Here is a 20,343-nt window from a genome sequence, read left to right as displayed (position 1 = left end):
AAAATGATAATAAATTGTTAAAGTGAAGAAATAACAAAATAACTGAGAGAAGGAAATAACTTGAGATTAATTCTAGCTCCACATCAAATAAAGAATTTCTTCCTATTTCTATTGATGATCTTATATCTTTTCCAGACACTACATCAGTAAAGGGTTAAAGAGACTCTCATTGTATCAATATGAAAACATGAATCCAAATTTTGTACATATAATATACGTAAAAGTGACTTATTTTCACAACCAAATATCCAATTATTTTCATTTTTTTTTAAATTTATCACCTACTTTATTCTTTTTCTTAAAATTTTCTATTTTATTCTCCTTTTTTACTTTTTAATATATAATTTCTTAATCTCAATTTAGTTGGAAAGAGTGAGTAAAAAAGAAACAAGCTACCAAACGTGACAAGCCACATACATGCTGTATAATAAAAAATACCTTACAATAAACATATATACTTGGACGACACAAAAATCGCTAATCCTAAGCAAAATACAAATCCTTGAAAGTGGAGGAAATCTTATGTCAACAAATGTAATGAGAACCACGATTTGTGGAGTGACTTTATGATGATGAAATATGCATATAAGTGCAATATTTTTGTATACTTTTGAATCTTTTTAGAGCACAATGTAACCCACCATTTGTACATAACATTATTATTGTTTAGGATTCCTATTTCTTGGTTTTGAATCTTTGACCAACTGAATCTGATTCTAGCCTTGACTATACAACTATTATGAACTATTAGTGTGCTGTTACTTTTTTTATTGTTTGTACATTTAATTTCGTTCAAAATATACACATTCATGCGTGAGTTTAATTTATTTGCACTTATATATACGTGACAAGAAAAAATTAATGTTGTCCAATAATTCTTCTTCAATTAATGACATACTACAAAGTTTAATAAAGCTTGTTATTGTTGTTTTTATGTCAGTTAATCAATAAATAGTTGGGCGTAGTTTCTGTAAATAGATGTGTCTCATGAGGGTAAACTATGATGAAAAAAAAGTAAAAGTTATTGACAATTGTTAATTACAATATATGCACTACTGTATTTTATAAGACAAAATATGCCAAGATATGAATTGGACCACATGTGACGAAATAGAATGGGCTTAATTTAGTGTGGTTATTTATTACATACAGGCCCATTAAATTTATTGCTCAAAATATGTCCTATGATTCTTTTATGGGTTAACCATTGTTTTATACTATTATTATATCCCAAAAGTCGAGATAAATTTGAAAACAAAATACTCTTTCCATATAATTGACTAATAAAGGAATTTTAAAATTTTTTCTTTTATTAAGAAATTTTGAAATTACGAACAATATCCTCATCTCATCGTCTCAGAGCCTCCAATCCTTCTCTCTCTTTACACATTCTTCCATCCTATATTCCATACATAATTCATCTATCTTTCATTGGAGCGGAGCTCTGCAGATCTAGACAAGAGAAACTGAAGATTGAAGATTCAATCTTAGGTTTTATCAAATTCTTTCAAGTCTAGTACTTTTATTTATTGTTTTTACTTGTCCATGAATAGAACATCATTTGTGGAATTTTTGATGAAGATATTCAATTGATTTTCTTTGTAAGCTCTTGCAGTTATTTGATTTATCCTTGTGTCTTCTATATTCAATTGATTAGCTAACTCTTGAATACATATTAGAGTTGATTAGAGTACTCGAGAGATGAAATAATTGACTTGGAAAAAGGATAATTCACACTTTAATTCAATAGAACTCGGGAGAGTTGGGGTTTCACGTGAGGTCATTGGTCTTAACGATCTTTTAGGAGTTAGTTGTTAGAGATTTGAAGGGGACTTTGGTTTCAACACCTAATCTACGGATTTCTCACCTCAGGAGAGTATTCTAGTTAAGTGACCGACTTAATAACTCTAAAGACCGTAATTCAAGGAGGTCACTTATAGTGGGACACCCTAAAAAGGAATACAAGTCACTTATCTTGGGACGGAGAGAGTATGTTTTTATGGTTCCTTTTATTTGTTTATTTATTTCTGTCTAGTTTAATAAATCAACTTAAAATCTCCGTGTCTCTAGATAATATGTGATGCTTAGTATATGATAGTCAATTATAATTCCCTATGTTCGATATCTCGGTAATGATCTTTAGCTATAATAGATCTACCATATATACTTGCATATATTTTTAATACGAATAAATAGTGCATCAACTTCGCAACCACGTTATCAACTTCGCAACCACTCTATAACAAATTTTTGTGGTAAAATTGGCAGCAAAAAATCATAAGTGAATGTCTATACCTATAAGTTAAACAAGCTAGTACTACTAGTCTGTTTGTTAAAGAAAAATTATAAAGCTGACCAGCTTTCACAATATTTTATTAAACTTGACTCTACTATATTAAAATATCTAACCTCCACATCTTTCTCATCTCAGCCCAAAATATCTGAGAAGCTTCTAGATTCTTCCTCCAAATCACATCCTCCCACGTGGCCAACGCTGACCAATGCCGACATGCCACGCCTCAACTAAAGATATTTAAATATCCACTCCGAACTTTCCATATGTTCTAGAACCTTCCCCTCACTTATACAAAATCTCAATCCAAAACACCCGCGATTTCAATTTTCAACAATTTCACTAAAAATAGAAAGTTAGTTCCATTTTTTTCCCAACGAACTTCAGCAGCAACTAACCCAAAATGGAAGGTGCGACGGTGAAGGTGGAAGAAGCCGCCGCCGACGAGCCGAGGCCGATCGAGAGCTTGCTCGATGTGGGCACGCCGCCGTTCCTGACGAAGACGTTCGAGATGGTGGAGGATTCGTCGACGGATTCGGTGATCTCGTGGAGCAGGGCGAGGAACAGCTTCATCGTGTGGGACCCACACCGATTGTCCGCCGCATTGCTTCCCAAATTCTTCAAGCACAACAATTTCTCCAGCTTCGTTCGACAGCTTAATACCTACGTAAGTTTTCTCGGAAATTCGAGCTCAATTTCTTAATTTCCTGTGGTTTGTTTTGAGTTTAGTTGGTGTGATTGAGTCATTGATTGGTGGAATGAGTTGGGTTGATCCCAATTTCTGCAGTTGCAGAAGCCATTTATGTTGATTTTGATGTGAAAAAAGTGATCTTTTTTTTGCTACATTATGTGTTTGATGAGGTTTGTGTGGTTAAATTCGAGTGTTTTTCGACTAATTATGTAATTTATTGAGTGTGAAATTTGTCCCAATGCATAAACAGTTGATGAATTTGCAACAAATTGAGTAATGAGAAGGTTTGTGATGTGATTGTGTGGTTGACTGATGTATTATTGATAACCTTCTACATTTGATCTTAACAGTTGATGCACCTCTGCAAATTTATGAAACGGACTCTACTATAGGTAGTAGAATAGTTTGCTACAAATCGAATTTGAGTTTCTGAGACTGTTCTAGGGATGAAACTGGAATGCAGGGCTTTAGAAAGGTGGATGCGGATCGATGGGAGTTTGCGAACGAGGCGTTTCTAAGTGGGAAGAAGCATCTGTTGAAGACGATCAAGAGGAGGCGAAACGTGATGATGCAGGGCACGAGCCAGCAAGGAGGAGGAGGGGCTTCTTGTATTGAGTTGGGGCTGTTTGGGAAGGAAGAGGAGGTGGAGAGGCTGAAGAGAGATCGAGACGTGTTGAGGGCCGAGGTCTTGAAGCTCAAGCAGCAGCAGCAGAGCTCGAGGGAGCGTCTCATGGTGATTGAGGAGCGTATCCGTGGCTCTGAGAGGAAGCAGCAGCAGATGACTAGCTTTGTTGCGAAGGCCTTTAGCAATCCGTTGTTTGCTGAGAGGGTCGCGAATGGTCAGAGATGCGTTGAATTAGGGCTGAAGAGGCAGCTGACTATGACCCCGGATGAGGTGCTTGTGGAGTCATTGATCTCAGCTGCGAATGTTGGTGGGACGAGCTCGAATCCTATCACGGATGAGGTGTTGGAGAATCAGCTCGATCTGGCTCCAGATCAAAGTGAGGTTGAAGCTGAGATTGAGACATTGGTTTCGGCTGCAAATGTTGGTGGCACGAGCTCAGATCTGTTGGAGAGGCTTTTAAGTGAAGACGAGGAAGTGGGAGCCGGAGATTGGGATGAGGAACTTCAAGAACTTGTTGATGAATTAGACTTTATGTAGTTTGATTGCTATGATGATTTGGAGCTGAATTTGGTTGTGTTTTAGGTTCTTGAATCTTGTGTGTTATATGCTTGAGATGGATGGATTTGTTGTGGCTGAGACGAAGAACAAAGAATCGCGGTGGTGATGATGACTGATGAGATTCAGTCTGATTGTATGGAACAATCTTTTGAAGTTCTTGTTCATTGCTTAACCAATTAGTATCTCCTTCACAAATCAGCTTGTTTGATTGGGGATTATATGATGTTTTGTGTTTTTTCTTAATCTGTTTGTCCATTTTTAATATGTTTTTTCTTGATATGTTTGTGCAGAAGGCGGGGAGTTTTGTGCAGCAGCTGTGAGGAGGGTTTCACCAAAGGCCTCGTTGCTCTGTATCTGCGCCTGATTCGGGTGCGCTCTGGCTTCACTGTCCGTACATATCTGTGGATCTCGTACGAGATCATTTATGTATAAGACGAGTTTCATTAGATGTAGCATCTACGAGATAAGTTTTAGTCTTGTCTAGGAAGTTCTGGTGAGGACGACGTTGCCCGTTATCCAGCTAGAACTCTTCTAAACAAAGATTGATGGTATTTTCAGATGATCAAGAAACAGGACATATTCAAAGATGAGACAAAACATATCTTCAAGGTACAAAGAATTTTTATAATATGCTTATGATCAAGAATTCAAGATGCAATTTTTTTAAGTAATATGATGCCCTATGCCTAGATGCTTGTAGCTACTCTCTCATGATTGAGACTTGCATATATGCTGCATTGAATTGTCAAAAATAGGAAAGTGTATTGTGTACTAATTTGTGATATTGAGCAAATCTTATTCTTGAACAAGTGAAAGAACACAAACACTCACACAGTCACAGAATCAGATTGTTGAGTACAGAAAACCACTTCATCCTCAAGTTGATGTACATTGTACAGGGACTTGTCGACCCTCCATTGGTCGATGCTCGTGTGGGCGATCATGGCATCTGATGTGACAGCCGACTAGGGTCCAATCGGCCATGATCCCTGGGTGATCATTTGTCCATTAGTCCAATTAGGAATAAATATTTTGAATTGTGTGTGGGATTATCATGAGACCCCACAGGCTATAACTGGAAAACACACAGTGAAAGTTGCAGCATTATGTGTTTGTAACAGAAAACCCACCATCATAATATCACCATTCAATACAGACAAAAAACCCTATACCATCCCATAGAACCCTTTTTTTATTCTATAAATTAGTGCAATTTCACTTTCTTTTTTCTCATTATGGAGTTTGTAACTACAGAGATGGTAGAGCCTTTTCTGGTGCTTGAAATCGCTTCTGCGATCCTAGCAGCCGTGGTTGGGGCTTTGGTGTACCTTTATGCACCGTATTGGGGTGTTAGGCACGTCCCCGGCCCTCCAGCAATGCCTGTGGTCGGACACCTTCCATTGCTCACTGAATATGGCCCGGACGTGTTCTCTATTCTTGCCAAGCACCACGGCCCTATATTCCGGTATATTTCATCAAACTACTTTGCTGAGAAACTTCAGTTTTTTTTTTCTGATCATTTCTTGCAAAACATATGATTGTTAGACAACTTTTTATGCAGTTCTTGTTTTCATTAGAAGCATATAAAGTAATGGCTCAAAAATTTTCTAGCTGTAAAGGGATGCAGGTTCAATTGATTTGTAGTAGTATCATTTTTTTGTGGCGAATTTTTCATTATTCATTGTATGTTTCCAAACTTTGTATTTTAGTGCAAGATTGCTATTTGTGGGCCAATCTTTAGTCAAAGATAACTATGTATCATTATTACTCAATATGTCACTAAACAAAGTGACAACAGATGGTCATTCTCAACTTCTTGTTGGAGGCCGCATTACTTTTTAGGGTAATTTAAATTTTATTTTATTTATTTTTGAAAAAATGTAATCATATGTTTCCAAGAATCATGGCTATGATGCAGATGGTAGTATCAAAAAATGGAATTTGCAGTTGAAAACGATTGCATCAATAAATATAGTACTACTTGTTTGGTTTTTGATCATTTCAAGTATTTCTAAATAAGTTTTTTATTTTTGGGTGCAAAAACAGATTTCATATGGGAAGACAACCACTAGTAATAGTAGCAAATGCAGATCTTTGCAGAGAAGTTGGGATAAAAAAATTCAAGTATTTCTCCAACAGAAGCATCCCTTCTCCCATTGCAGCTTCTCCTCTGCATCAAAAAGGCCTATTCTTCACAAGGTCCCAAAATTTGATGTCTTTATGAATGTTTTGTTGTTGTTTTGTCGTAGTCTTTGTAACTCTTGTGCCACGGATCCACAGGGACGCGAGGTGGTCGACCATGCGCAACACGATTCTCTCCCTCTACCAGCCGTCTCATCTAGCCACGCTTATCCCAACGATGCAAGACTTGATTGCATCTGCCACGGAGGATCTCGGGTCCAATGACTTAACCTTCTCCGATCTCTCCCTCAAACTGGCCACAGATGTTATCGGGAAGGCTGCGTTTGGCGTTGATTTCGGCCTCTCCAAGCCAAGATCGCGCAGGCATGAAGATGGCCGTGTTCAAGAATTCATCAACCAGCACGTCTACTCCACAAGCCAGCTCAAGATGGACCTGTCTGGATCATTGTCCATCATTTTAGGAGTGCTCATCCCGATTCTTCAAGAACCCTTTCGCCAGATCCTCAAGAGGATCCCGGGCACCATGGACTGGAAAGTGGAGCGTACAAACATGGACTTGAGCAGACGTCTGGATGAGATCGTGCAGAGTAGAATGAAGGAGGCAAATGATGATCCGGGCTCGAAGGATTTCTTGTCTCTTATACTTGGGGCAAGGGAGACAGAGAAAGGTGCAAACAAGGCCTTCACCTCTGATTATGTCAGTGCTGTTACCTATGAGCATCTCTTGGCAGGATCAGCAACTACCTCGTTTACACTCTCTAGTATCGTCTACCTTGTCGCTAGCCATCCAGACGTCGAGAAGAAGGTTCTAGAGGAGATCGATGGATTCGGCCCTCATGAGCTAATGCCTACTGCCCATGATCTTCAACACAAGTTCCCTTATCTTGATATGGTAAAATTTTGGTTGCACTATTCTTGAATTCTTGAAATATGATGAATGTAACTAATCTCATTGTATTTTCTTGATTGCTATCTAAAAATTAGGTCATCAAAGAGGCAATGAGATTCTACACAGTTTCTCCCTTGGTTGCTAGAGAAACATCAGCAGAAGTTAGCATAGGAGGCTATCTACTACCAAAGGTATGTCATGTGACTCATGTCTTGCTTCACTCACACATTACGCGTATTCATTGGCTGCTAAACTTGTTCGCCATTTGGTTTAGGGCACGTGGGTGTGGCTGGCACTCGGGGTTCTCACAAAAGATCCAGTGAACTTCCCAGAGCCGGAGAAGTTCAGGCCAGAGAGGTTCGACCCAGATGGCGAAGAGGAGAAGCGGAGGCATCCTTACGCCTACATTCCATTTGGGATCGGCCCTCGGGCTTGCATTGGACAGAAATTCTCATTGCAAGAGATTAAGCTATCCATGATTCATCTATATAGGAAATATGTGTTCAGGCATTCTCCACTCATGGAGAATCCCCTGCAGCTTGATTATGGCATAGTACTTAACTTTAGACACGGAGTTAAGGTTCGTGCCATCAAACGCGATGTATGAACGATCCCAGAATAGAATAAACTTGAATAAAATGATCAAAAAATACAGTCTTCTTTCTTGGCACGAGTCATAAGTCATAACTACTAGCTTCTTTAGTGTGTTTGTGCATAAGGTGGGTAGTTTTAGGCCTCGTTGCTATGTTTTCGTGTCTAATTGTTCCGTCCGAGCATCTATGGATCTCGTACAAGATCATCTACGAAAAGGTCTAGCGAAGACGACATCCACCCGTTGTAAAGATTAATGGTATTTTCAGATGATCAAGAAACTGGAAAATAAAGGGACGTGTTCAAAGATGTGACAAAACTAATCTAAAAGGGACTATTAAGAATAATTTTCATAGGATCATAGCTTATATAGCAACACAAGGACCATGATTTTTATAATATGCTTCTAGTGTAGATGCTCTCTGTCTTGATGCTTGAAAATCAAATAATGACTATATTCTTATGTTTTGATTTGAAAAGACAGAGATTATAGATTTAGTGATTTACATGTCTTTCTTGATTGCAGGCTATTCTTCTTGATTATGGGGATTTAATTTATCATTATTAACACTCCCTTTCAATATATGACATTTGTATATTTGTGTACCTCGTAAAATTTAGTACTATCATCATAGATACCTAGTGAAAGTGTTTATTACGTGTAATGTATTTTTCACCGTTTTCAGAATTTTAATACTGCATAGTCTCTGAAAAATAGACTAATTTTACTATTTTTGGGTCGTCCCCTAAAATTAGATAAAGTATAAATATAGAATATTTTTAAAAAATAATAATCGTACGCATCATGGACTCTGCAATCTACTCATACTCATTCCACTACTTAATTCTTTTTCTTGAGTTTTCTCATCTCTCTCTTATTTTGCCAGTGGTACGTTAAAACTGACAGTATATTCAAATTATTCATTTCCAGCACCTCTAGACTTCTTTAATCATTTCTCTATGTTCTCTATTTTTTTTTGAGGGAACATCTTTTTAAGTCCATGAACTTTACCAAAGTATCATTTTAGGTCCGTAAACTTTAAAAATATCATTTTAGGTCCATCAACTACGGATTAATATCATTTGAGGTATTTTTAAAAAAATTGGGACGAAAATGCCCTTAAGACCTTCCAAGGTCAATTTGGACAATTCTTTCGCCAATTATCTTGCGTTAGAGACATAGAATCCAACAATTTTTAACGGCAAAGTTTTATATTTAAATTCAATTTAGATGTTAATTGATCTCCATTTTGAAATTCATCTCCAAATGACAATCCAAATTAATAGCTATCTAATTTCAAAACAAATAAGCTAGATAGAATTCACACATCACCTATAGTAAGTTATTAAAAAGCAGTTTCAATTGAAAAAAATAAAATAAAGTATCAAGTCCCAATTCACTATCATTAAATAATTAGTCATCTAATAATTGAAAAACTAACACATATTTTTTACGGCAAAGTTTAATTATGATTAAATTCAATTTGGATGGTAATGAACTAAATAGTACTCCCTCCGTCCCAAGGTATTAGACCAACTTTCCTTTTTGGGATGTTCCAACATATTAGACTCATTTCCTTTTTCAGCAAAAAGCATCTATCTTATTTTATTCTCCACCTACTTTTTTCTCTCTTCTCTCCCCTACTTTTTCCCTCTCTAATAATTTACTCTCTCCACTTTAACTATTTAAATATCAATTCCTTAAATCATGTGCCCAAAAGAAGTGAGTCTAATACTCCGGGACGGAGGGAGTAGTTAGTTAAAAAAAATTGTTGGATTCTAGGTCTTTGACGCAAGATGAGTAGCAAGAGAATTGTCCAAATTGCCCTTTGAAGGCATTGAGGGCATTTTCATCCGGAAAAAGTTCAAAATACCTCAAATGATATTAACTTGTAGTTCACGGATCTAAATGATATTTTCAAAGTTCACGGACCTAAAATAATACTTTGACAAAGTTCGTGGACTTAAAAAAATATTCTCTCTTTTTTTTCGTGATTTCTCTCTCTTGTTTCACTTCTCTCACTTGTTTGTCTTCCTCAATTTATAGCCGTGTTTTATGCTAAAAAAGTCAGCTTATGCTTACGCATGAATTTGGAGCCATGTTTTTATTTTGACAGCAAAGATATTGATGTTGGGGAATTTTTTCATCAGCTTTTCACTAGCGGATGCTTATAAAAATAAATTTATCTTATTTTGATAAATATAAACTTAATCGTTTGATTATATTTTAAACTTTCAAATCTTATTTGCATCTCCATATTTTTAATTTTATCACTATGCATGTGGTACATATATGATGCCACTGACAAAAAAAAGTGTTTATATTAAGATACATTATTTATTTATCTCCATATTTTAATAAAGAAATTTTCATTTGGTTAGTATGCATTTCTTTGCATTGGAGCTTATTTGACATAAATACAACAGTAATACTCCCTCCGTCTTATAAAAATTGTTCTATTTTCTATTTCGGTCCGTTCCACAAAATTTGTCACATTTTATTTTTTTATCATTTTTGGTAGTGAATCTCATATTCTACAAACTCATTTCTAATCACATTTTATTATAAAATTAATATATAAAAGTAGAAACCACATTCCACCGACTTTTTCAACTTACTTTTCATTACATTTCTTAAAATTCGTGTTCAGTAGTGAGACAATCTTTATGAGACGGAGGAAGTATTAAAAGTAAAGTAAATATCTATGCTAAGTAAGGAAAGCACAATCATTAGCTTAGTAGTAGACTAAGTAGAGTACGATTTTGACTATGCAAGGGAAGGGTCCAGATCCAATAAAACAATTTTGACTTTCTTAAGGTCCAACAAAATTTAACTTGGAACTATAAGTTGCATATTATTAGTTCTTTATTAGGCATCTCATCTTTGGTAATAATTTTTCACATAGGCTTGAATGAACCAAGCTTCTCTTGAGCTATAGTAGTACTATAATTTAGCTAAGATTTACATATTTTAAATCTCCAAATTTTAAAGAAATACTAAGATTTACATGTTTTAAATCTCCGAAATTTAAAGAATATCACCACATGTCTCTGGGATATTATTTATCACATTTCATATATTTCTTAATATTTTTTTTTATTTTTCCCCTGAACTTATTAAGAATATAACTAATCTGAATTTATTAGTACTTTTTGAATTTGAATCATAAGTTTAAAGTTTAAATTTGCTATTTTTTTAAATGATTTTTCAAAGACACAGTGGTGATATTCTTTCAACTTTAAGGACCTAAAATATGGTGAGCAAAATATTTGAAATCCGAACATCCGGTACCAAATCAAAATTCAAAATTCAGTTTTTTTTATAAATTCAAATCCTATTGGATATGTTATAGGGGTACTAGTAATTAAACCTAACAAATGGTATAATGTATTTGGTATTGGATTTTCAATTTTTGGTGTTGAATATTGAAATTTTCGATTTTTATATTATAATTTTATATAATTTCTGATTTTTTGGATCAGATCGAATCTTATAATACAAACTTTGGATTTTCTGATAGAGCAAATTTTGATTTGAAATCTAAATACTCACCTCTAACAATAACAACATCACTAGCTTAGTTGTAGAGTTGACATTCTCAAAAATAGTAGTAGTAGTGGAGTATTAATTTTCGGTTGCAACCGATTGTGCAGTGACATATTATAGTTGACCATTTTTGTTATTTTAAAAGATACTCCTCCATCTTTAATAATTTGCCATCATTTGATTTTAAGAAATTTTAAAAATATAATAAAAAGTAAGTTGAAAAAGTTAGTGGCACGTAGATTCTACTTTTATATACTTCTATTAGTTTTATTATAAAATGTGAGTGAGAATTAGTTAGTGGAATATGAGATCACAAATTTTCAGGGGCGAAGGGAATAGTGAGTAGTACTAACTCTCTGTTCCAAAGTAGTTGAGCATTTATTCGGGCACATAATTAAGAAATTAATGTGTTAAAGTTATTAAATGTTAAAGTAAAGAGAATAAAGTAAAAGAGATAAAAAGAAAGTAAAATATGAAAAACGACAGTTTTTACCAAAAAATGAAATAACTCAACTATCTTGAGATAACCCAAAAAGGAATATGACTCAACTATATGGGGATGGAGGGAGTGTTAGTTGTGGCTTTATGGGTTACAAAATGATACTCCCTCATCCTAAAGAAATAAGGATATTTGCGGCGGCACGAGAATTAATGTAAATTGTTAAATTAAAAGAGATGAGGTGGATGGCCATAATAGTATAAACGATAAATAAATTTATATATATATATATATATGTAATGAGTTTGAGAGAACTTTTCATAGATGGAAATGAAATATTTTTATGAGACATACGAAAAAGATAAATGTCTTTATTTTTATATGACGAAGGGAGTATCATACTACATAAAAAAGTCAAATAAATTTAATAATTAATAAAATCTTCAATGGCAAATTGTCATAAATATCCATCTTATTAATCATTTATACTTGGGTATCTCCTATGTGATATTATCTCATTACCTCATATCAAACCAAATTGCTTTATAGTAGTATATAACTTGGAAAAAGCTTCTTATAGATTTGATAGTCTCAGATTGAGAGAACTTTTTCATAGATGGAAATGAAATATTTTTATGAGACATACGATAAAGATAAATGTCTTTATTTTTATATGATGGAGGGAGTATCATACTATATAAAAAAAGTCAAATAAATTTAATAATTAATAAAATCTTCCATGGCAAATTGTCATAAATATCCATCTTATTAATCATTTATACTTGGGTATCTCCTATGTGCTATTATCTCATTACCTCATATCAAACCAAATTGCTTTAACCAAATTGCTTTATAGGAGTAGTATATAACTTGGAACAAGCTTCTTATAGATTTGATAGTCTCAGTTAACCTCTTTTGCTTAGTGCTTCATTTTTCATCATGATGGAGTTTGTAGCAAACCTGGTGGAGCCTTTGCTGGTGCTGAAAATCGCCTTGTCGATCCTAGTAGCCGCGGCCGGGGCTTTGGTGTACCTTTATGCCCCGTATTGGGGCGTTAGGCGCATCCCCGGCCCTCCGGCATTGCCTCTGGTCGGACACCTTCCGTTGCTAGCTGAGCATGGCCCCGAAATCTTCACTACTCTTGCCAACCGCTACGGCCCCATATTTAGGTAATTTCGCGTCTCGAAATAAGTAGAGTTGCAAGTAATAAGTGTTAGAGAAACTTCAGTTAATTTTTTTCTGATCATTTCTTGCAAAACATATGATTTTAGGCAACTTTTTCTTAATAGAATTGAGAATTTGCGACAAAAAAGTAATGACTCAAAAATTTTCTGCCTTTTTTCAATCATGATCAAAATGATATTCTGTATTTTGGTGCAAGATTGGTATTTGTGGGCCAATCTTTAGTCAAAGATAACAATGCTTCTAGTATAACTCAATGCTAAGATCATTAAATAAAGTGATTCTCAAATTCTTGTTTGTGGGTGATTTCAATTATTGTATGTAATTTATATTTTTAAAAAGGTACTCTTATTTTTTCACTAATCATGGCTATGATAATGATGGTACCAAAAAATGGAATTTGTACATGAAAATGAATGTAAGCCTTGTTTGGCTTTTTAATTTTCAGCTTCACTTATTTCATCATTTCAAGTATTTCTAATAGTATATTTTTTGGTGCAAAAACAGATTTCATTTGGGAAGGCAGCCACTAGTAATAGTAGCAAATGCAGATCTTTGCAGAGAAGTTGGGATCAAAAAATTCAAGTATTTCTCCAACAGAAGCATCCCTTCTCCCATTGCAGCTTCTCCTGTTCATCAAAAAGGCCTCTTCTTCACAAGGTCCTAATTTGATCTTTTTATGAATGTTTTGTTGTTGTTGTTGTTGACTCTCGTGCCACGGACCCTCAGGGGCGCGAGGTGGTCGACCATGCGCAACGCGATCGTCTCCATCTACCAGCCGTCCCATCTAGCCACGCTTATCCCAACGATGCAAGACTTTATTGCATCGGCCACCGAGGATCTCGGGTCCAACGACATAGCCCTGTCCGATCTCTCCCTCAAACTGGCCACGGATGTGATCGGGAAGGCTGCGTTTGGCGTTGATTTCGGCCTCTCCAAGCCAAGTTCGCAAAGGCACGAAGACGGCCATGTCCAGGAATTCATCAACCAGCACGTCTACTCCACGAGCCAGGTCAAGATGGACCTCACCGGCTCGTTCTCCATCATCCTTGGCGCGCTCATCCCGTTCCTTCAAGAACCCTTCCGCCAGATCCTCAAGAGGATCCCGGGCACTATGGACTGGAAACTGGACCGTACGAACAAGGAGCTGAGCACGCGTCTGGATAAGATCGTGCAGAGCAGGATTAAGCAGGCGAACGCTGACCCTGGCTCGAAGGATTTCGTGTCTCTTATACTCGGGGCAAGAGATGGAGAGAAAGGTCCAAACAAGGCCTTCACTTCTGATTATATCAGTGCTCTTGCCTATGAGCATCTCTTGGCAGGATCAACAACTACCTCGTTTACGCTCTCCACCATCGTCTATCTTGTCGCTGGCCATCCAGACGTCGAGAAGAAGGTTCTAGAAGAGATCGATGGGTTCGGCCCTCATGACCTAATGCCTACTGCCCATGATCTTCAACACAAGTTCCCTTATCTTGATATGGTAAAATATTGGTAACACTATTCTTGAATTCTTGAAATATGATGAATGTAACTAATCTCATTGCATTTTCTTGATTACTATCTAAAAATTAGGTCATCAAAGAAGCAATGAGATTCTACACAGTTTCTCCATTGGTTGCAAGAGAAACATCAGCAGAGGTTAACATAGGAGGCTATGTCCTACCAAAGGTATGTCATGTCTTGCTTCAAACACACAAACGCGCATTGGATTAACGCGTTCGCTGTTTGGTTTAGGGCACGTGGGTGTGGCTGGCACTCGGGGTTCTAGCAAAAGACCCGGAGAACTTCCCAGAGCCAGAGAAGTTCAGGCCAGAGAGGTTCGACCCTGAAGGCGAAGAGGAGAAGCGAAGGCACCCTTACGCGCACATTCCCTTTGGGCTCGGCCCTCGAGCTTGCATTGGGCAGAAATTCTCCTTGCAAGAGCTCAGGCTGTCTCTGATTCATCTGTATAGGAAGTATGTGTTCACATATTCCCCCCTCATGGAGAAACCCCTGCAGATTGATTACGGCGTGGTGCTTAACTTCAGGCACGGAGTTAAGGTTCGTGCCATCAAACGTGATGTCTGAATGATCCCATAATCAAGAACTTGTTCGTGCCATCAAACGAGATGTATTGATGACCCGAGGATCGAATGAACTTGAATAAAATGATCAATAAATACAGTCTTGTTTTCTCATTGCAAAACTCATAAACAAGTACTACTACTATGTTACAAAATGTAGAAGTGAATATCAAACAATCAAGCTGTTGTAAGTTTCAAATCCACATTTTCCCTCCACCCTAGAAAAAGCCCTTGTCCATTCGTGTCGGGAGTCGAGGCAGGGCACTACAATCCGAGCTCTTTGGATCAGCCATGGACTTGTTGAGAAACTGAAACTCATCCATGGACTGCTGCCTCAGAGCTCCGTGCCTCCTCTGCTTCGCCCTCGTTGCCTCTGTCAAGTTCATGTAGTTCGGCCTGTTGATGCTGCCATCCTCCGTCCTGTCAGAGGCAGTCTTGCCCGAGATGGGAGTCGTGGTTGTGAAGATCGAGGACGAGGCCGAGCTCTCGTCGTAGCTAGGGCTAGACGACGAATGTGCAAAGAGTGGAGGCTTTGCTGATATCCTCTTAGTCATGTTGTTCTTCCTCACTTTCACCATACTTGGCTCAGACAGCCTAGACAGATTGCTCTTGTTGCATTCTTTGATCAGCGGTGTCGTCTCTAGAAACCGTTCCTCCGTGCTCGATTTCTCCATGAGCCGATTCTCCCACGGCTTCGCCACCATCCACCTCTCCAGCCAGCTCCATCCACAGCTGCTCTTGTCCAATTCTTGGCATTTTGGCACAGTGATGCAAGAATCACAACTCTGGCTTGATTTCCACTGCCAAAGAATGAACCAAATTAGCAAACATAACTTAAAGGTCGCGCCACGATGGAATCAAACCCGAGATCTTACCTTTTGAGCAAGAGAGTAAGCAAGGGCTCTCTCTCTCTTGACAGCTCCCTCTTGCCTCATTTGTATCTTGGCCTTAACCTCTTCAAGAGTCCCTCTACTATCACACCACCCTTCCTACAATAAATTCAAAACACGACCCTTTTTCAATCACGAGATCGTCACTCCACCAACCAAACCAACGAAAAATCAAACGATGTGACTAGTGCTTGATTAGTGAATACCTCAGCTTCCTTCAAGGCCTCGTTCTCACGATGGCGCTCGTCGAGGAGGCGCTGCACGGCCTGCCCCTCGACCGACATCCGGACGCGGCGGGCCCGGACCCGGGCCTGAACCCTAACAAGAGCCTGCATACACCTCAATGTCACAGCAGCCTGCTTCCTAACCTGCCTCCCTCTAACAATTGCTTGAAGCCTCACCAATCCCTTCAAAGCCCTCAAAGCCCTTCTTGCCTAAACCATAAATCATCACCATATCTTTTTTGTCAAATTTCAATATTATTAAACCACTAAAATTAAATAGATACAAATGCTCATATGATCATTTCAGTCAATTTTCAAGATTATTTAATTAAATTAAATACCAAAAAAAGAAAAATTGCTGACCAAGAATCCTCTGAAGGCGGTTTGGATTCTGATGGCGGCCCATTCTTGGCGCACGGCGCGGAAGTCGCTCGGCGGCGCGCGGACCACGGCGGCGACGGCGGCGGTGAAGGCGTCGTTGTTCACCGGTGAGGGTTCCGACGAGAAATCCGGCCCGGCATTGATTCCTGCTGGCCTTTTCACACCTTTCCAAAGCTTCCATTTTTTGCTCTTTCCACTAATCTTTTCCTATTTTTTTCAATATTGAAAATGGGAATTAGGAAGCAGATTAAACAGAGAGATAAAAAAACACAAAAATATACTTCAAGAACTGCAGCTCATGCACATAACCAGAGTTAAAAATTGAATCTTTTTTGTTGGGAATGAAAAAGATTGGTTTTTTATTGGATTGAACTAATCTTTGGAGCTTACATTGTCTTCTTTGTCTGGTTTCTTCATCCCTATCAATGCTTTAACCCATTTTCCAGAAGCCCCCATTTCTTGAAGACTCAATAATCTTTCAAATTGAAACTAGAGAGAGAGAGGGAACGAGGATCAATGCGTATTTGAAGTAACTGAGTGAAGCAACTGATGGAAAACGAATTATACAGAGGTGAAACAGAGCTATTAAAGCTGCCCAAAATAGTTGCTTTTTCACTTTTTTTTGCTTGAAAAGAATACAAACTTAAATAAGGGGCAGTGGAAGAAAGAGTGAAATTTGGGGGTGTTCAAACATGAGACATCTGAATTTTCTGAACTAGTAACTCATTAATAAATCATTAATTATGTTTTTCCCATGGAGAAATTAATCATCGAGTCAACTAAATAAATGCATTTTTTCTATTTTTATTGGAAAAAATGGAATGATAGTAGGTTGAGGCATGGCATCAATATTTTTCCTAAAGTGCAAATAAAAATACAGTATGACACAGTGGGTTTCTTATATCCAAAGACAGTAATTTATTATTGTACGTAACATCACTAAATATGAATAAATTTTGAGACGTCTTCGCCCCTTTTAAATTTGAATGATAAATCAAGGTGTTTTAAAAAGTCCGCCTGTCCCACGATGATTTTAGGCAAAGGCGATGTTGAATTTACGTACAAGTATAATTTTTTTGTTAAGAGATTAATAGTCATGTGAAGTACTACTATATTAATGTACGACATGAATGACTAGCAATCGCATTTTGAGATTAATAAGCTAAAAGATAAAATAAAAATAAAATTGATTGGACAAATGAAAAAATTTGTAAACTTTATCACTCAAAACTTGGAAAGTTAAGCACGAACATAAATTACTTATCCTTCATAATTTTAGAGGAGAAATCAACTCAAACTAAAAAGCAATTTTTGCCTAATTCTTGAAAGTTATACTATAAGCTTTCTCCTTTTGGTTTATTAAAAATTGAAATCTTGAAGAAAAATATAAACTTTGTGTAGTGATAAAAGAAGGGCATTGAAAAGTATATCCTAAAATTGCCTTTTAAACTAATCTAATTAGCTAAGTTCTACTCCCTCCGTCCCGGATAATTCAGGTCACTTTGATCGAGCACGGGTTTTAAGAATTGTAATAAAAAATGAGTTGAAAAAGTTAGTGGAATGTGAGTACTACCTTTATATATTAGTTTTATAATAAAATGTGAGTAGGAATGCGTTAGTGGAATATGAGGTCCACTACCAAAAATGATAAAAGTGAAATGAGACAAATTATGTGGGACGGACCGAAATGGAAAACAGGAACAAATTATTTAGGACGGAGGGAGTATTAACCAACTTAATAAAAATATAAAATATTACAAAAATAAAACCACAACTGTGTGTAGTGTGTTTTTTTATGGTTGTAATTATCCAGTGAGTGAGAGCCGTTGGATTTGGGATAAATGGCATTTGAATTTCGAAAGAGGAGGAGGTGGGGGACCCACGCCCTTCCCGCTCGTGTATTATTGGGACGAAATTGCCCTCCAACATTGAAGGTAATTACGATATTGCTCAGATTCGGACATGGATCCTAAAAAGGCACGACCCGTTTGTAGTGGACCATGAAAAGGTACAAAAAAGATTGGAATCACTTATTTTATTAATTATTGTTTATTTTATTGTATTATGCTATTAGTGAGAATGAGAACAAGAGTGTTGTAATTTGCAATGTTGAGTAGACACAGAAAATCACTAAAGTCAGTGTAAAAGTAGTGAAGATCTATGTTGTCTTTGCATATAAATCCACAACATTTGCTTTGGATCCCTCTTTGGAGCTCCCATTGTTTAGCTCATATATATAATCGAACTCCCTCGTCTCATGTTAATTGAGTCGTATTCATATCTGAGATGTTACAAAATATAAGATTGAGCATTCCTTCTTGCAGAAACAATGTTTTTTATCCCTCTAATTATCTATTTTGTTTTATCTCATTTTTGGAGTTTGTGACTGATTTTAAAATTTGTGGGAAAAATCTGAATTTGACTGAAATTTATAATTTTTTTGCCAATTTATCCTTTATTTCTTGGCGAAAGAAAATATCTTACTTAACATGAGATGGAAAAAAGTGATACTTTATCATGAATCGTCAAGTTATTTGTTTTGTTCAAAATGAAGAAACTTAAAGTACTTCATAACCAAAAAATTTATAGTAATTGTTTTGTATGAAGGAAATTTTTCTTTTGGAGCTTAGAGTTTAATTGATTTAAGAGGGGGAAAGGGGGCAATGATGCATAATTGACTACACATGAAAAAAATACTCATGTATAAAGTTTTGACTTCGATTTATTGCAATCAATGAAAAATGATATTGAAAATCTGAAAAAATAAGTAAGGTATTTCACTTTCAAAAATGGGGACCTCTTTTCTAGTGTACTTGAACTGCCAAAATCAACCAAAATTATTGATGTAACATTACAAGAAGCCCCAATAATTCAAAATTAATAGAACATGATTGTTTATAATATCCGTGATCGATTGTACGATGTGTTTTTGGATTTCATTGCATTAATAAATTTGAATTCATAACATTTTAATTTATTTATTCAATAATAAATAGTACTGTAATTGGTAAAATACGGTAAAGAAAGAAAGAAAAATTGGGGTATATTATTATTAATATAAAATGAGACTCACCCCAAAAGACCCAAAAGAGAGATAAACTTATAAATATAATTAAAATGAAAAAAACAGAACCATATTGGCTGTATAATGTAACTATTTTATTTTTTTAACTCTTTCAGGAAAATAGTTAGTGTTATTAGAAAAAGTTAAGTATCTATAAAAAAAGTTTAAACGTAGGGGCTCATATTATAATAATGTTATTGGAATATTATTGGACTTAGCTAATTCTAAGTAGAGTTTCAATAGAGTTTAGGCCCAATCAAGTTTTCTAGTAGACATTTAAAAGTAAATAGGGGACCATCTTTTTTTATTAATAAAACAAATTTATGGAATAAAAGAATAACAAATAAACAATTACTTTCCTCATGTACATTTAATTAAATTGTTCGATTTGAACTAAAACATAGAATTAAATTGAAAATTGGTAGCACAGATGTTGAGACGCAGAGAACTTCCTGTCACTTTTGTCTTTAACCATTTCTTTTATTATTAGTCACTATTTTTTCCACACTTTACCTTATTATAATTTAAAAATAATTTGATTGGTGTGTCAGAATCCCAATTTGGTCAACACCATGTCTTCTTCCTATATCAAATTCTATAACATATCTAAAGGCTAAAGCACTGATATCTACACAATATGATTATTCACTATGTGGAGTATTGAATAATAAGACAATTAACACCATAAATACTTCATTATTTATAATAAAGATACTTTGTTTCTTTTCCCGTGTAGGAAAATTATTTATAATATTTGAAGA

General features: G+C 36.1%; 4 protein-coding genes across 5 annotated transcripts; 3 read left to right on the top strand and 1 right to left on the bottom strand.

Moving 5' to 3' along the window:
* Positions 1–2,611: 2,611 nt before the first annotated feature.
* On the top strand, positions 2,612–4,152 carry LOC125213875 (heat shock factor protein HSF30-like). The gene is made up of 2 exons (XM_048114647.2): positions 2,612–2,960; positions 3,448–4,152. Exons 1-2 carry the CDS (start codon positions 2,697–2,699, stop codon positions 4,144–4,146), a joined length of 963 nt encoding a protein of 320 aa, XP_047970604.2. The 5' UTR covers positions 2,612–2,696; the 3' UTR covers positions 4,147–4,152.
* A 305-nt stretch (positions 4,153–4,457) lies between these two features.
* On the top strand, positions 4,458–7,861 carry LOC125213874 (cytochrome P450 711A1-like). Of its 2 annotated transcripts, XM_048114646.2 has the most exons (7): positions 4,458–4,536; positions 4,726–4,776; positions 5,422–5,632; positions 6,214–6,366; positions 6,448–7,201; positions 7,294–7,389; positions 7,473–7,861. In XM_048114646.2, exons 3-7 carry the CDS (start codon positions 5,424–5,426, stop codon positions 7,803–7,805), a joined length of 1,545 nt encoding a protein of 514 aa, XP_047970603.2. In that variant the 5' UTR covers positions 4,458–4,536; positions 4,726–4,776; positions 5,422–5,423; the 3' UTR covers positions 7,806–7,861. The 2 variants fall into 2 exon arrangements, with proteins under 2 accessions (XP_047970603.2, XP_047970601.2); XM_048114644.2 differs by lacking the exons at positions 4,458–4,536; positions 4,726–4,776 and having other exon boundaries at positions 5,388–5,632.
* Positions 7,862–12,625: 4,764 nt separating this feature from the next.
* LOC125211352 (cytochrome P450 711A1-like) lies at positions 12,626–15,137 on the top strand. Its single transcript, XM_048111092.2, has 5 exons — positions 12,626–12,944; positions 13,465–13,617; positions 13,687–14,440; positions 14,533–14,628; positions 14,695–15,137. The coding sequence occupies exons 1-5, from the start codon at positions 12,715–12,717 to the stop codon at positions 15,025–15,027; spliced, it is 1,566 nt and encodes a 521-aa protein (XP_047967049.2). The 5' UTR covers positions 12,626–12,714; the 3' UTR covers positions 15,028–15,137.
* Positions 15,109–17,184, bottom strand: LOC125211353 (protein IQ-DOMAIN 6-like). Its single transcript, XM_048111093.2, has 5 exons — positions 16,909–17,184; positions 16,501–16,725; positions 16,120–16,347; positions 15,899–16,012; positions 15,109–15,823 (listed from the first exon to the last, which is right to left on the bottom strand). Exons 1-5 carry the CDS (start codon positions 16,972–16,974, stop codon positions 15,242–15,244), a joined length of 1,215 nt encoding a protein of 404 aa, XP_047967050.2. The 5' UTR covers positions 16,975–17,184; the 3' UTR covers positions 15,109–15,241.
* Positions 17,185–20,343: the final 3,159 nt, after the last annotated feature.

Source organism: Salvia hispanica, chromosome 3 (assembly GCF_029641045.1).
Source record: "Salvia hispanica isolate PSC_SH4W2 chromosome 3, Shi_PSC_v1, whole genome shotgun sequence".
Lineage (NCBI taxonomy): Eukaryota > Viridiplantae > Streptophyta > Magnoliopsida > Lamiales > Lamiaceae > Salvia > Salvia hispanica.
The sequence above is the reverse complement of the archived record's forward strand: the minus strand, read 5'-3'. Positions and strand labels throughout refer to the sequence as shown.